The sequence below is a fragment of the Ostrea edulis genome, chromosome 3 (assembly GCF_947568905.1).
Source record: "Ostrea edulis chromosome 3, xbOstEdul1.1, whole genome shotgun sequence".
NCBI classification, from domain to species: Eukaryota; Metazoa; Mollusca; class Bivalvia; order Ostreida; family Ostreidae; genus Ostrea; species Ostrea edulis.
In genome coordinates this window covers 56,306,033-56,323,969 of record NC_079166.1, presented here as the reverse complement: position 1 = coordinate 56,323,969, position 17,937 = coordinate 56,306,033, and the positions used below count along the sequence as shown (strand labels likewise).

At 33.4% G+C, this 17,937-nt stretch overlaps 1 protein-coding gene and 1 pseudogene across 1 annotated transcript; both read right to left on the bottom strand.

The window, feature by feature from the left end:
* Nucleotides 1–749: 749 nt before the first annotated feature.
* LOC125673456 (uncharacterized) lies at nt 750–3,371 on the bottom strand. Its single transcript, XM_056158203.1, has 7 exons — nt 3,275–3,371; nt 2,822–3,001; nt 2,322–2,398; nt 1,756–1,794; nt 1,231–1,282; nt 943–1,042; nt 750–831 (listed from the first exon to the last, which is right to left on the bottom strand). The coding sequence occupies exons 2-6, from the start codon at nt 2,999–3,001 to the stop codon at nt 944–946; spliced, it is 447 nt and encodes a 148-aa protein (XP_056014178.1). The 5' UTR covers nt 3,275–3,371; the 3' UTR covers nt 750–831; nt 943.
* A 5,786-nt stretch (nt 3,372–9,157) lies between these two features.
* On the bottom strand, nt 9,158–16,415 carry LOC125673463 (uncharacterized; annotated as a pseudogene).
* Nucleotides 16,416–17,937: the final 1,522 nt, after the last annotated feature.

The following is a 17,937-nucleotide window of genomic DNA, read 5'->3' as shown; positions in this document are numbered from 1 at the left end:
TATACACGTATTTGTGACACTTTTTAATTTGCTATCATTGGAATAAAAGAGACATTTGATAAAACCAGGCAACTGTCACACAACCTCAAGATAATTTAACCATATAATGATGCAAATAATGAATACGTCTCCATTGGAAGTTAATGTTTGGGCTTTTGATTTTCATCAGAATTCAAAGAATGTTGTTTTAGAACATTACGACTGTCGCCAAATTAGTACATAAATATACAGTGATATAATGCGTACTGTGCCATGCTCATTACAAATCGGTTTTATGCAAATTTACAGGTATCAGTATTATTTTGTCAAATATTCAGTTCGTGTCTTCTAGTAAACCGAAGTTTCGTCCAACTTCTTTCTCTTTTCACACTGTTAAATGCCAAACAAGCAATAGCACAATAAGACATCTCACTGACTTCCTTTGATGTTTAGATGTTCCCTGACTATTACTCACACATCACTATTAAAATATATCCCAAATTTGACATGGATAAGAAATAAGTTCTCATAAAAGTAAAAGTGTGGTGTCTATCTGAGGGAAATCATACCCCGGGATGCTAAGGGACATCCGAATTTGGGATCTGAGGGGAAATCCCACTCTGGGATATGAGAGGGAAATTGTGAGCGAGAATACCACTCTACGTCAAACAATGATGGAAGTAGCCCCATTGCAAATTTCCTCGAGGAAATCTGACTTCGAGGATAGTATGTCACATAAATTAGTCATTGAAAACAACAAGCTACATGTATTCATAATTTGCAATTATTTATTTCATTAAAAGGAATAAATAGGAAAGAACACTGTTCAATAATCTTGTTTCTGTGCCTGGTCTGAAAAAAAAAGAAATTAGCTACATGTATAATTAACAAAACACAAACACAATATTGCACATAATGCATGCATTGTTTTGTTTAATTTGAAGAAAACGATTCAACACATACTTTATTGATCAATATCAGTGGTTAAGCCTTTGAGACTTTTTGCGCCACTGCGAACGACTTTGCCACCAAGTTTTTGCAATATGGTGCCATACTCTTCAGCCTAATTTAAAACAAAGCGAACAAAGAGAAATGTTAAAGTTGTGAAACTATTAATAAATGATATATTGTGAATTATTAAAGAAATGCATATACAGAATTTTCTACTTATTATTGGATTTAAATTTTCGGAACAAGTCACAATCTTTTTTATTGAAGACAATTTTAGCTAGCGAAAGATTATTGAAGTACCTGCACTGTTTTCACAGATTTCTTCTCGTTGGTGCTTTCTCTCGCTATTTTGCTGTTGATAAATAAAGAAATTGCAACAGTACATAATCATAGTGATGTTCGAACACAAATAAATTTTCAAGATGAAACTGATGGAACGTTATGATTGGATTATCTTTATACAACTTTTATAGTTGGTACGGTCTTAGGATAATCAACGTTCTGAATTCATCTTGACTGAAGTAGGATGCCGTTGTGTTTACCTGGGAAATTCTATTATTTGATCAAACAACAATGTAAATCGGTCATTACTACAAAAAATGCACCAATATAACAGACGTTTTTGAAGTATTTCAACTTTGGTCAACTTGTTTTTTCAATTAATTGAATTTTCTAGTAAAAATTTGTGAATAATGCAAAAGTAAACATGATTTCGTGATAAATGTTTGCAATAGATATAGATTTGCAGCAATATTAAGATACTAACAAATACATGTAGTTGACAGTTGGGGTTATCCCTTGTCCTTAAAATATTTTGGTACGTACATTTTTTCCAGGGCTTCTTTTCCTGCGTCTAGTGCTCTCCTGAAGTAGAGAAATGGTTACATGTACATTCAGAATATATACTGTGTTAATTTCGCCTACTTTAGATCACAACAATGGATACACATGTCAATAGTACGTACCGACTAAGCCTCCATAGTTCTCATACAAATATGATAACGTTGGTTTTTATAATAAGGCTTAAATCAAAGTTGTCATGCTCTTTTTGTTTTAACATATTGCGCGAGTACCAATAAAAAAACGCGTTGAACGTTTTACATTTAATATAACGTTTGTTATAAAGTGATATGACCACGCTTGGGATTCAAAAAGGCAACAATAAAGGAATGAAAATCATAGTAACGAGTCGTTGTTCGAAAACAACATCATAAATCACCCAGAAAGAGCGCCAAAAATCTCTCTCAATATTCAGAGAGAGAAATTAGATAATTTGACGTTAATCCGTATGTTAGTCTAATAACCATTCTATAGATTATACCCTGTATAAGAAAAAATGATCATCAATGTGATTTCTATTAACTTAATCTCGAATTAGAAAGAGTACTTACTTGCCATTTCTGTAATATCTGATGTAATAATAAAGTTGGCTGCCATTATAGTAAACGTTCGCCTCATAACGTAGATACTGAAACAAACAAAATCGAGGACGCGTTGATTGACGCTTGCTTTAAAATATCATACATTGTATTACTTACACTTTCGAATTCATCGATAATCCTGATAAAAACAACGGTATCTTATTTCTTATTAAGTCCCTTTTATCCTACACAAACCAATGGAATATAACAGGTATTTACACCTATGACAGGCATAATATCAGATGACATGTTGCTTTGAAAATAGTGAATTCCACGTGTATGTTTAGTTTGGAACTTGATTTCTCTCACTTTCAATAGGATCCAGTTGTTTTATAATGACCATCTGCAATTTGTAGTCAAAATGACGACATTGGAAACAGAATTATCATTTTTTTTAGAATCAACATTAAAAATTGTAGAGAACATCCACAGAAAAGATAGAACTCCTCAAAGTGTTTGAAATACTGTACCCCATAGGATGAGCAGTATCCGTATTTGATTTTGTAGTACGTGGTGCAGTAAATAGAGTTACAACGCGTGGTGTAGTAGTGATTCAAAGCATGATAACCACAATGAGAGGAAACAGCCTCCGACTGGGGAAATAGTTCACAGAGGCAGAAGATTGTTACGGCGAGGAAGAACAGCTTCATCTAAAACAAAGAAATGTATTACTACTGTTGTACCACTCATCGATATTTGAAAAATAGTAATGTTATGACGAAGGTATTGCTGATAAACGTCCAATAAAGACTGATCTTCCTTTTCAGAAAAATATAATATTTCATACATGTATCAAGAATATTGAAAGGGTGTTCTGCATTATAAATTGCAACATACCTTAAAAGAATTCTTTTTCTGTAATACAATATTTAAAGTTTTATCGCATTCAAAGTGATAACATATTCTGACACATAATTTCTTACCTCTGGGGTGACTGATTTAAACCCCAAGTCTGACAGGTATATATATGAAACGATTCTGCAACACGTGTCAAATTTTGCAATTGTAATACGTGGAAACATCCGTAAATATGTTTCATAATCCGGTTTTATATGAAACAATAATCCAACCTATCCTTTTAGAACATTCCGGAAAGAAATATCAGATGTTTCCATCGATTTGTGAATACAATATTCAGATGTTGTCTTTTTTTGTGAAAATTGCATTTGTTATACTTTCACGTTATTTAGATTTCCAAATGTGTTAAATTGTGCAATCATAAAGTCGTTTTAAAGATATAAGGCTGTTTTCGGAGGGTTATGTACAGTGTATTAACGACAATATTGAGTTTGATGTGATTCGATTCAATATTTTATAAGGAATCCATTTGAAGGGGAAAATATGAAATAAAATAATCATATAAAAAACATTTAGAACAATACGCCCATATTGCAAATAAGAAAATGTTTATCTTAATGATAATATTCGTTCATTTGGAGAAACTGTTTTTATTTTAGATGAGATGACATGTTGTCTTCTTTACTGAGGAATAATATACTATGAAACATTTCTGTTCTTTGGAAAACAAAACGTAGGATAAATAAATTTTGAGTTTTGAAATTTTCATCCTAAAGCAAAACACATTTAGTAAAGTTTACAATAGTAATACACATGTATAGGGAAAGGAATTTCTGGTGAGGATCTGAAGGGCGAAACTTTCAGCAAAAGTTTGTTTTCTTTTCTCAAATTATACAGGTAAGAACTTTTAAAAGCAATAGGTTCAATCATTGTAATTGTTTGTTATATGTTACGTATTCAAGGTTTTACCTGTTAAATATCAGTGGTATAATTAGTAAAGTATCTTTGCATAAGGCTAGATTCGTATTGATGTTTAGTATTATATGGAATGCATGACTAAAAAACATTTGTATTCTAAATTACAGGATGTTAGCGTACTTTAAGTAAACAATGGTCCTTATCATATGCTAGTAAGACAGCATATAGTGTGTGATAGCATTCAGTCAAAACTTATTTCTTTTTCTCATAGCATTCGATGAAATCTTAATAAACTTCAAATTTGGATTTTAAAAATGCTAAACACCAAACTTAAAAACCAGGAAATGCATCTGTATTCCTTTTCCTTTTAATTACTGAAATGCATGTTCTAAATTAAATCACATATGAGAAGGAATACGTAAAATGTATAATTTGCTTTCCCTTGTGGTTTATATAGAAGTCGAGACGGCAATATTTCAGTTATATGTTGAAGTTTTGGGTAGTTGTGGTGACTCGTACTAGGTACACTGTAAATTGTATTAAATCCCATAATGACGGTCAATAGCGTACCAGAAGAGCTCTGATTTCAATCATGGAGAGGTATTTATGTCTATTCTGTGCTTTTATATACTTCAAAGTTCAAACAAGTTTGTCACCGGAGAAATGATTTGGGATAAACTATCAATCGTTCATGTACATTAGAAATATGCATCAAGTAATTAAATCACTAATAAAACTGAATAATACAACTGCTTTGTTTTATTTAGGAATGTCGGAGTCCGCAATGGAGGGAATGTGTCTCCGTTTCTATCATTCAAACTATTTAGAAAATGTCTCGAATAATTATATCGTAACAAAACTTTACTGCTTCAATAAAGAAATATATTGTTGTTTGAAATATACATGACAGTATGAACCGCGACGCTATTTACATTCTCATTTCAATTCTTTGGAAATTTCCAACCGATGAAATAGACCAACTATATTATAAAGCAATTAAGAGAAAATGACTATCAATAATATTTGTATTTAGATGAAAAGGTGAAAAAAGAACAGCAATCAATCCCATAATTCCTAAGTGAATATATGGAGGAAAATCAATATCGGTAATAAATAAGATAGATATATAAATAATACCAAAGGCAAAACATTAGGACATTAAATATTTAAAAATTAATTGTGTACGTATTTGAAACGTTCAATACTTTTCCATACTAATGATCTGTAATTGGAAAACGCCTCCAACGATCTGCAGAATGATGCGGCGCATAAAAGATGCGATATGATTTAGTCATTGCTGCGAACCAAAAATTACAACCGGCAAAGCTCCAGCCTTGACGCATATTTAATTAACTATTAGCCCCGAAAACATAGCTCCGGATATTTTATTTAGATATTAGACATGTGTTGTGAAGTAGAAAGTGGTATAACCCATTGATCGGTTCCATACGTAGAACTTTTGACTTCCGCTGAACTTCTTATTTGGAATAATCAGTTTTTGCATAATCACAATCAAAAGTGTATTACAGTTGCGGTGGGTTCAGTTACAGGACTAATTTATACAAACATGGCATAATCAAATTGATACTTTGAAAAGTATTATCAATAAACTGTTTACATGTAAGGTATCTTCACTCTCATGTGATAGCATATGATTTTGCAAAGCGTACCCGTTATTCAATTAAACTTTCTGTATGATAGTAATATATCTTTGAAGGAAATTTCACTGGGTATATTAGAAAAATGGTAAAGTATTTAACGTTGAAAAGGTTTACATCTTCTATAAATAATCAATTATCAATACTAAAACCGGTGGAAAACAATTACTCATATACTGTTATTTTCTCTATTGCATGTCTAATATACAATGATTTCCTTGATATCTATATTTAATTTATTTAGGTTTAGAAAGTAGCAGTGTTTTGAAACTGCTGAAGTCAAAATGTTGTCATTTTAACTAGTTTTATAGATTGAATATTGTTTAACGTTCCTCTTGATATTCTTTCCCTCATATGGAGACGTCACTATTGCCAGTGAAGGGTTGCAAAATTTAGGTCTATGCTCAGTGTTTCCGGCCTTTGAGCAGGAAGGAATCTTTATCGTGTCACACCTGCTGTGACACGGGACCTCGGTTTTTGCGGTCTCATCCGAAGGACCGCCCCATTTAGTCGCCTCTTACCATAAGCAAGGGGTACCTACGGGATTCATTTTAACCACTCTTTCTTAATCTTTATCATGTTATTTAATGACAATGTACGATTTTCTGATGTTGACATATGTCTGAAATCTTCGAAAATGAGCCAACAGATATATTTTCTTCGATTACTGATTGAATTAACCTACATCAAGTAAAAATCATTTATTTACGTCTGTTCTACTTTGCTCCATTAATCACATGAGATGGAGCTACCTTAATTTGAAATTTGAATATGAAAACTACTTACGGATATTCGGGAAATAAAGTACTTGTAAAATTCCGTACCCCATGTCACTGTCAATGGAGCTTTGGAGATAGATACATTCCACTAAATGATGTATATTGTATTGTAACACGGGAAACATCATACTAGGAGATAAATTACATTACAAGAAAGGTGAAGATAACGAACAGTAATCAATCTCATAACTCCTGTATACAATACAAAATAGAAAGTTGTGCAAACACGGACCCCTGGACACACCAGAAGTGGAGTCAGGTGCCTAGGAGGAGTGAGCATTCCAAGTCGATTGGTCGCACCATCCATGAGCCCTATATCTTGATTAGGTAAACGGGGTTATCCGTAGTCAAATTCAGTGTGCCAAGAAAGGCCTAACAATCGGTATGTTTAAGTGTAGTGTCTATAATATACGAAAGAACTGCAGCTGTACAGTGTATGTTAACAAACTCTATTTTGTAACTCAAAACATACGTAAATTCTCCAATCTCATGTTAAAACCAGATCCTAATCATAAGATACTGAGAAAAAAGCTTTGAATGTTTAAGATTCAAGAAATGAAAATCATTTTTACTGATTCTATGTAATATATAATAAGTTTTGACAGTTTACGCACTATACATCACGAAGCGGCTTATAAAATAGCGTAAAATATCACAACGTCCTTTATATCTGTAAAATACGTCAACATTATTTTCATTTCATATGATTTAATTTAGTTAACTGCATTATTTGATGAAGAATTTTAAAGAAATTATGAATTTTATGTGACGCAGACAAATATTGTCGTAGCAACAAAATGGAAATTGATCAGCCTAACGTATTATGATCTCATTCCTCGGACGACAGATAACGAGATTAAACGGCAGCTTTGTTTACACTATATATATAATGTTGATAAAGTCGGGATTAACCAATCAGATTCTGTGTTACAAATAAAGTTAAACTATAATGATATATCATTAAGGTAGAGATTGATAGGTTGATGATAAAAAAATTAACCATTGAATTTTTTTTATTTTGATACATATTTATGATGAAGCATTGATATAAAACATATTAAAAATCAAGGTAGATAATCGACCTCATTTTTGAGAAATATGGCAATTTTAATGACACCTTCCTCAGTCTTTGTAAAGCGTAAAAAGTGAAGAAAAATAAGCAGAGAGCAATATACAAGAAGAACTATAACATTTGTATTGTAAAAAGGATCATAACTTGTCACATATGGTTTCAAAGAGCCTTTCGTGTAATTGTATATTACACATCAATTTCAAGTTCAGCAATTATTATAAGCATTCAACAGGATTACTTCAACCAAGCTGCATTGGATAATTACCTTGAAATAGTGCACAATATTTGCACAAAGTGTCATACTTTTGCTCCAGCTGTAAAAAAATTACCTATCAAATATCTTATTTTATTTGATTAAGTAGTTAGTCAATTAGTAAGTTAAATTTAATAAAAAAAATTATACACCATAATGGGGTTCAGTATGAAACTAGCAACAAATATCTAACCCCACCCCCTTTTAACAAAACACAAAATTTCTTAAGAAATAAGAGGTATTGTCCAGAATCCATCCAAACAATCTTGCTGAAATTCGATAATTCTTTGCATTTAACTTTTATAAATGAGGGAATATGATACAGAAATATGTATTTTGAATTTTAACTATGCTCTCTTGTAGTTGACCTTTATGCACTTAAAATCAGAATACAGAAATATATCATACATCACCATATTTGATACTTTAAATCAGAGTTTTATCACATAAAAAATTCACACAAATAAAAAATAAATTCTATTTGTTTTTGGTTTAAAAGAAATATCCACTAACAAATGTTCCCAACTCCCAAAATTGAAAGTACTCTAAATTACACCCCACCCCCTTTAATGTATTGCATGGTATGGAGGAGAAAGCATGAGTAGGAACATAGACATTATGAACTGCACTTTGTGCATTGAGGAAAAAGATGGAGAAAAGATTCAACATCGATGTTACCAATGTCATTGTTGTATAATGTATACGGTACAAAAATAATGACTGTTATGCTGAAGTACCAGCAGGAAAGTGAACATAACCTTGTACATGAAAACAAGAGGCTCATAGGTGCCTTATTGATCATCTGAGTTTTAATCAAAAGTATCAATTACTAGCCCCAAGAGCTTTGAAACCTTAAAATACAATTCCTGTTGTGAATACTTCAGCTAAATTCCAATTTTAAGAAACAGTATATAAAACAAGATTATGCTCTTAAAACTTAAATGCCCCCCCCCCCCCCTTTAAGGTGCCTATACTGATGAAAGACTTTACATGAAGACCACGTCCTACAGTCAGAAACTCTATCTCATAGATCATGAAATTTATAATTTTGATAGAGGCCTTAATTTCCTGCTCTACATGACTATATGTATTGTAACAGGAAGAGAGAAAATGCAACGGACCAGACCGGGATTCGAACCCAGGCCCCCTGAATCTCTAGTCAGGTGCTCTACCATCTGAGCTAACTGGCTACCGGTGATCGAACCTGGCTGACCGCTACATTCCTCCCTCCTTAAATGTCTTCACACCTGAAGACATCAACCCAGGATCTTTATCCCCTGGCAGGCATTTTCACCTGTCAGTTCCAAGGGGGGGGGGGGCTGGTCTACGGCACCAAATGTAACAGAAAGGGAGAAAATACAATGGACCAGACCGGGATTCTAACCCGGGCCCCCTGAATCTCTAGTCAGGTGCTCTACCAACTGAGCTAACTGGCCACCGGCGATCGAACCCGGCGGACCGCTACAGTATAATAAATGTACAGATTTTGTGACTGACAGACAGACAGACCGAATGTACAAAAACAATAATGTTTCAGATGGATGGACACACAGAAGGACAATGGGTGATCAGAAAAGCTCACTTGAACTTTCAATTCAGGTGATCTAAAAATGTTATCTTACAGATATTTCCTCAATTTTCAGTATCTTAAAATTACAAACCAAAAAAACAAGCATCATTTACATAGCAGAATATCTAAATACTAGTTTTCACATTTTCTATTCCTCTGTAGGAGACATGTCCTGAAAGAAACTTTTGATGGCACAAACAGTCCTCGCTTTAAAACCACGCTCTACTAAAACACTGCTCACACCATGATCTGGATCTCTTTTGAAAGCAAGGTGTAGATGGTCCAGTCCAAGTCCTGAGTTTGCAAAGCGTCTTGCTACAGTCTTTGAAATTTTTTTTTTTTTTTTTGCATCACTACACCATAGCTGCTTTCTAATTTTGCGACATTAAAAGGAAATATATCATTATTTCTACAATGACTAAGCAGTTTTTCTGCAAATAGTTGATGTAAACTTTTAACATCTTCCAATGCGTTGTGTGCATCATACTCTATATCAAGTAATTTCTTGATAAGGGTGGTCTGCTTGTAATTGATTATTTCCTTCTTTTTTTTTGGACAGCTTTCTTTGCCACTTTCAATGTATCTATACATCCAATGATAAGCTGAAGAAAAATTGATAAAAGTCCAAATTCCAAAAGTAGCTTTGACAAAATAGGGATATCGTAAGATCCAATATTGTGGCCTACAAGTAGGGGACGGTTCTTCAATTTCAGAAAATCAAAAAAAAACAAACAAAAAAACTTAGCAATGCTTGATGGAGACTGACACTTCTAACATCTTTTCCATTGAGATACATCTGATTCTTATGAAAACAGTTTGATAGTCCTGTAATCTCACTTGCTTTCTGGCTGATTGGCTGTCGAGGGTCAATGTAAACATTGAAAGACTCCTTTCCATCATAGGCTGACAGTTGTGTGATATCTGAAGATCGAGACAGTCCTGTTGCTTCGATGTCAAAGACAACAAAGTTCTGCATATCAGATAGAGAATGTATATGTGGAATGGACTCTTATGTCTGGAGCATCAGAAGCACATATGTTGCTTTGATAAGTTTGTCCCTCCTTAATTGCTTTAGCTGTCTCATGATGGGCATTCTTTTTCTGAAATAGGTGAATTATTTTCAGTTGATTATAAATTGTAAACATGTATGTATACACTGTACGTTTCTGACAGGCACATCATTGTGACAATTAAAATATGTTACTACAATAGGTTATAAGGTTGCGAGTACAGGGAGATAACTCATGTACGTTGCAAAATACTGTGTTTTCATTCATTCTTTCTGTCTAGTTGATCATGATCAACTAATTGGTCTTATTTTAATCATTCGTAGGCAGAGAATTACTTTGGCAATTTTTTTTTTCACTGCAATATTAAGGAGTGGGGTAATTTTTTATATTTTTAATTTTTCTTCAGAACTGCATGAAGGTGCATGTATTTGAGGCCATCATTAAAAATATTTTTGTTTGATGTACTCCGACCCACATTTTTCAAGGTGGGTCGGTAGGTAGGTTTTTGGGGGTTTTTTTTTGGAATATCATGAATTGTTTTTATATTTTCTTTTAAAATAAGGAGAATTTTCTATTTTTCAAGGGAACCAAACAAAATAATTTAAAAAGTGAAATTTTAAATTGCTGAAAAAAATGATCGGGTAGGAGTAAATTTGATGGGTCGGTCGGAGTACATCAAACAAATCCATTTTTATTTTTGGCCTGATAAAACTTGACATCTTGCCATAAAAAATTGATATACAAAACATGAAAGCCCTACCCTAGATAGTTCAGAAGATGTTGATTAGGTAGTATGTGAAGGTCAAGGTTTCCTTGCCTTTAAAATCAACCGTCTACATTTTTGGGATATTTTGGAGTTATTTCTTTTCTGCCACAGCTTTATTTTATCCTTGGCCATTGACTTCTGTGTTATTTTCCCAGGCGATAATAAGGCATCTTTGTTGATCTGTAAATACAATATGTCGAGGTGCAAATGCTGTACAAATATTGAACTCATTACACAGACATCCGGAGTTCATTAAGCTCCTGTAAATTAATTACATGCATTATGCATATAAAGGACTTCTTAGAGTTCAATATGAGCAAAAGAAGTAAACACAAAGAATACACTTGAAATCTATCCTTATGGAAGAGCTAGGACAAGAGTAAAAAAACCTCAATCCAACTGATTCAGGATTTATCTATCTACATGTATCACATGTATTTGAATAAATCAGAATATCATCATAATCATATATTTAAGGTTTTGAGACATACAATCTTTATTTGTCAACCTAAAATTATTTGATTACATATTCTTTCTCGTATCTTTGAGACAAAGAAAATGGTATAAAGCACAATGTCAATGGTCAAGAAATGAAAATTTCACTCCCAAAAATCTTTGCATTTCCTTAATGATATTACTTCAGTTTAAAAAGGGTAGATAAAAGACATATATATTCATGGTCCTAAAGGTTTATTTTTCAAGTCATATGATCATTATTATTTTTGTTTGTCTCGTAGAGATGAGAATGAATATGTAGTCAGTACCACAACTAATAAAAATTTCAACCCCTGAAAATTTTACTGTTTTGACTTGGATATTTATCCGGCGAGTAAAACTTAGAAAATGTTGGGGTCTGATTTTCATCTGAGCAAGGCAGCAACCCTTCACTGATTAATTGTAATGCCATAAATTTGAGTAACTATAAAAGGAAAGTGTCTAAAAGAACATATATATAGCTATACCTTGGTGACATATGTAAATCCAATATTCTTTTGTAGAACTGCAGCCGACACTCGTTTGGCCAAGGAACATGTATTTCCATAAGATCTGAAAATATGACAATAAAATCAAATATCTATATGTGCCGTATCTATAAAGAGAAATCTTTAAGGTCAGACACAGATTGACTTTTTCAAGTTACATGTATATCATACCTATTCTTTGGTGCTTTAGTTGCAACAATGTTGTTAAAGTTTTCATTTGCCTGAGTTGTACCCATACAAATTAATTGTGATGTCCTATTCTGTAACTTTTTGGTGATCTCATTCAAATCACTCCCCAATGCCTCCTCATGAAATGGTTTACCTTGTGGTAGATGCTTGTACCTGAATAACAAACTAAAATGTATATTTTATTAAAACATTGCTAAGAGCATATATTTTTTTAAATATTTAAGCAAATTAATTATTTTAGACAGCATTGCGTCCATCTATAATTCATTTGTATATACATATATATGTAGGTTAGGCAAGAACAATATAGACATGTATATGTATTGTAATTGTAATTTAAAAATTTAAATACCGCCCTATAAACATTAGTTCTCTAAAGCATTTTACAACTGTGATAGAAAAGATAATATAAAATCAATGTGCACAGACATGTGAATAAAATATTCATAGTGTCAGAATTAAAATGCATAATTAATATCATTAATATACAGTGCCTAGTGTAATGATATAATTACCCTAATAACATATCAAACAATTTAAAACAACCCTTAGGAATAATTAAATACATAGAAAGGACATAAGTATAATAACAAACTACAGTTCAAATACCAACTGAAAGTTTTTTTTTTTTTTTTTTTTGTTTTTTTTTTTGTATGTATAGACATATGACATCTACAGACCACATACACTTTGAGACAGACAGAAAAATACCTATAAGTCACCTTTCGGAACAGTTTAAAAACATGAATAGTCTAACCTGTAAGTTGATGGTGACTTGTGATAAGTACACCACGATGCAGAATGGCAAAGAGAGTGGTCTCCATACACATGTGGCACAATTATCTCCAACTTCTCTGCAAGATCCTCTGCTGTAGCACACTTACTGGATATTGGGTACATATAGCACCGGGTTAAATAAGGAATTACTCCTGCTGGCTTCAGTTCTTTGTGTTTGTGAGAGAGTTTATAAAGGTCCTTGGAAAGATTTTTCTTAAAGTAGTTTTTGTCATTGTTCTTCTTTAAATCTTTGAAATCTGGTTTTAGTCTGGCCATTGTTGTAGAGTCACTGTCCCCATGAAGAGTTTTAACTTCATAGCCTTTGGATCGAAGATTTTTCAGCATGGCTGAGGCCATGTCTGGCTCCATGGTTTTACTAGATCCTAATAAAAAAATAAATGGTTTGAATAACTTTCCAAATTTTCCTTCAATTCAATAATATTCAAAACTCTATGAAAATATTTCAATATCATATAATGTATATTGTAAATAAAACAATAACATACCTCTCCAGTTTGAGTTACAATCGTGATTAGGGACTGTCTCGTTCCTTCCGGAGTAGTATTGACAGGTGCGGCACTTTTTGGTCCTTACATCAAAGTCAACAATTTTCCCTGTTTGTATTCCTACAAGACTAGCGTGCCCTAAAATATATGAAATTTCATTGCATGTAATATTTCTATGACTTTAATCAATAGAACATAATACCTACAAGATCCAAGGTGTCAAATCGGAACAATGCAGCCTAATCAATTTATAAAATGGGTATATGCATTGGTGTAGACAAAGGGAGGGGAAGGGGGGGGGGTCATTGGGGGACTGTGATCCAGTCACCTTTCACTGTGTTCCATTCAAAATGGGTGTTCCATTTGAAATGGAGGCAGAATGCAGAAAAATGAAAGAGCCCCAATGCTTTTTACCCAAAATGTTTCCAGGTGATAATGATAGCAAAATCAGATTTTTAACTTAAAAACATATTACAAACCAATTTTAATTACCACTTCTCTACCAAATTTAGACATTTTGGCATTCAACTAAAGTCTATCTGTTACTAAAATTACTGAGACAAAATTTTGTGTTTTGTACCCCTCTTCTACTTTAAGGTTTGTATTCCCCTACCCAAACCAAATTTTAATTTGTGAAATTCCTGTTTTATATTTTATGTTCATATTACTGTAAATCATAATAAAGATTGTTTACATACCAGAGTTACTCCTATACTGCCACCCAGAACCTCTGGTTTGCCATCCAGCATCAAAACTGCACTCTAGCTCATGTTGTTGAACAGCTTCATACTCCGAAGCTAATGCAGATCTGCAAGATTTTGAAGCTTCTCTATGAAAGGATTGGTGAATTTCTTTCTCCTTTTTCTTTATTGTACTTGGATCTATTGGTGGGATGATACAAGCACTTAAAAAGCTCACAACATGGGACGGACCCATTCCAGAATGAACCATACCTATAAGAATAAATAAAGATTATATAGATTGATTAGACTTAATACAAAGATTGTATAATCATCAAAGCGATTGTAATTAGAGAGGTCTCTTCAAATGTGAAAAATTCAAATCTCTGATATAGCAATGATACAAAATCAAGTACCCTAAAAATTGGCACATACATGTATTGTTAGAGTCTGCTAGGGGTTGAAAAATGATTTTAATCTCAAATGTAAAAGTGGCTTGTTTAAGTATTCTTGATGCAAACTATGTAAGAAAAGGATAGTTAGGTAACATGGAGGGTGGGGGTGGGGGGGGGAGACATTGATTTGAATGGTACAAAGCATCTTATTAAGATTATATTACAACAAGATAGTTGGATCCATTAACTTTTCTTTTCTATATCAGATTTTTCAAAGTGCGTCTGTCACACTTGCCATTTTATATTTTTCAGTGTTATGAAAATATGATTATATTTACTATTCCATTTTACTAACAGACAGCACATTGAAGTTCTTCTTACCTTATTGAAAAATTAAAATAATAATGAAATAAGGCAATAAGGCATAGCAAAGTAAGAGTGCACACTAATCTCTAAATCAGTTTTGATCTAGACTAAATTCAACTCTTCAATTACATATGGACCCTGTCTAAATCATTGTGATCTTTAAGTCAAAATATAGCAAAGAAAAAAAATTATGAACTATAAAGTAAACTAAAAAAAAATGAGATCAAGATTTAAGAATACCTTTTAATTAGAGAAAACCAAATTTTGTTTGTTTTTTCCCTTTTTGTTAAATTTTCCTTTTTTCCCCTTTGAATTTTAGAGTTTACTTTGTTGATGAAATTATGTGACATGAACAGCTTAAAAAACTTTTGAAAGTCATCAGAATCTAAAATTTCACCCCTCTAAATGCAAAGTTGAATATTAAAAAATGAAGATATAGGCCTATTCATAAATATGACAAATTCTCTGACCTATTTTTACATACACACATTATATCAGAGAAATATATCTCTGATTATATACTATGTAACATCTTCACCTTTCATGTATATTGCATCAGTTGTACATGTAGTTGATCAAGGTTTATAATAATTGATTTATTTTATTGAAGAGTAAAACTTAAGAATTTTTAAATTACTTTTTAAAATCTTATAACACTATGACATCACTCTGACAAAATTTACTAATCTTGGGACAGTCATGTACGTGGTAGGCTAAAGCTTATAATTATTATTGAATGGGGTGTTGAATATTTATATACTAACCTATGACCACTTTGGTGTTAATATCAAAAGCACCCTTGTTATTTCTCTTTCCAGTGGATACTTGGCTGACATGGTCACACAAGTAATTTCTGCACAAAATATTGAAAACGCTCCCCAGCCCGTACCGTGTCTCGCTCGTGATATCTGACAAGTGCAGAGGTGACCCACATTCTTTACACTGCATCTGATCAGCAAGATGCTTCAGTTCTATCACTCTCCTGCCATCATGCCAATTAATTTCTCCAGTATCATCATTCACGTCTAAATTTACAGCTACTTCAGGCACAGAAACCGATGCCGATGGTGGGACAGGCGGACACGGCGTATTATCGTTAAAACTGTACTCATGGTCATCCTTAATTTCTCTTACATTCCTGTGACTATTAATAGTTTTTAGTCTGGATGACCTCCATGACTTAATTTTCTATGTAAACTTGCCATTCAAAAACGCAAATTCTTTCGATGCCGATACGTCTGCCTCTTCAGCCATCTTGTAACAATAGACGCTTTGTGTAAAAGATGATCGATATGTGATGGCGTTGATAATTCCGGAAAAACAGCGCGTGCAGATTTGCGCATTACGTCAATCACGTGATAGCTATCCGTCTCCACCTTAAGCATATCCTCTATGAGTTTTATGCTTACACGTTTGTTTTCTAAAGATATAACTATTCTTTCATTACTTTCATTACCGGTAGCGGTACCTCAGAAGTAGAGGGTTTGCTTCAATACCAACTGGAGGTCGTGAGTTCGAGCCCCGCCTGTGCCATGGCTGCGTCAAACCTAAGACGTTAATATAGGTAGTGATTGCTCCTTCGCGAAACGCTCGACATTTAGAAGTGAGAATCACGGGTCTTTCGGATATAACCTTAAAAACGGAGGTCTCGTGTCGCTGTGGGCGTTGGCATGATAAAGAACTCTTACTGTTACGGCCCTGAGAGCTAAGTATAGGTCTATATTTGTGGTACTTTGCCTACAGCTGGTGACGTATCAATATGAGTGAAAATTTCTTAAAGGGACAATTAAAATCAATCTATCGATCTTACTTTCATATCCAGAACTATTATGTTCCATATGTTATAAATGATTTTGAAACGGACCATAAACGCAATGATGCTAAGAGACGATGTTAATCTATACAAACGTTATTGATTGTTTCGCCGTTTTCCGCCATGCTCAAAATTTTTTTAGTTATCTGGTGGCCCACAGCTTTTATTGATGGAAGAGAAAACCAAGACACAATTACCTGAGAAGAGACCACCGATCTTCCGAAAGTAAACTGGGAAACTTCCTCACTTACCGGCGACAGCGGAATTCGAACCCGCACCGACCAAAGCTGAGAGGCCGTGTGATGTGAAAGTATTAAAACAAACTAAAATTGCAATGTAAATGTCAGTTTCGTACAAACATTGTATAATTGCAAACAAACGGGATGATGTCAGCTTCTCCATCGTCAACTTCCCATATTCATGTAGCAATATTCCATTATCACCTGCATATGGAGTTTATATCTCTCAACTGATTCGATACACAAGAGCTTGGTCTGCGTATGGTCAGTTTTTAATCGAGGCAAGATATTGACAAACAAGTTGATTGTACAGGGGTTTCAACAGTCTCATTTAAAGTCAGCATTTTGCAAATTCCATGGTCGTTATAACGATCTAGTTTGCCACTATAACCTATCATTGGATCAAATGATGTCTCATGTGTTATATTGTTAAACATTCGTGGCACACTTGTTAGGCCGTTCTTGGTATACTGATTTTAACTACGGATAACTCCGTTTAGCTGATCAAGATATAGGGCTCACTGCGGATGTGACCGGTCGACAGGGGATGCTTACTCCACCTAGGCACCTAATTCCAACTCTGGTGTGCCCAACTACATGTATCTATTTTGTATTGCTTATGGGATTTATGAGATTAATCACTGTTTGTTATCTTCACCGTTCAGGAATACAAATCAAATGTTTACTTTTTCAAACCCTTTTCTCCATTCCCTTCTATTGAAATTATGTTGGAGATTGGTATTCGGTCACTATAACTGACATATACACATATATTTATGTGTAAATGGGCAGTCACAGAATATTTGAATTCATT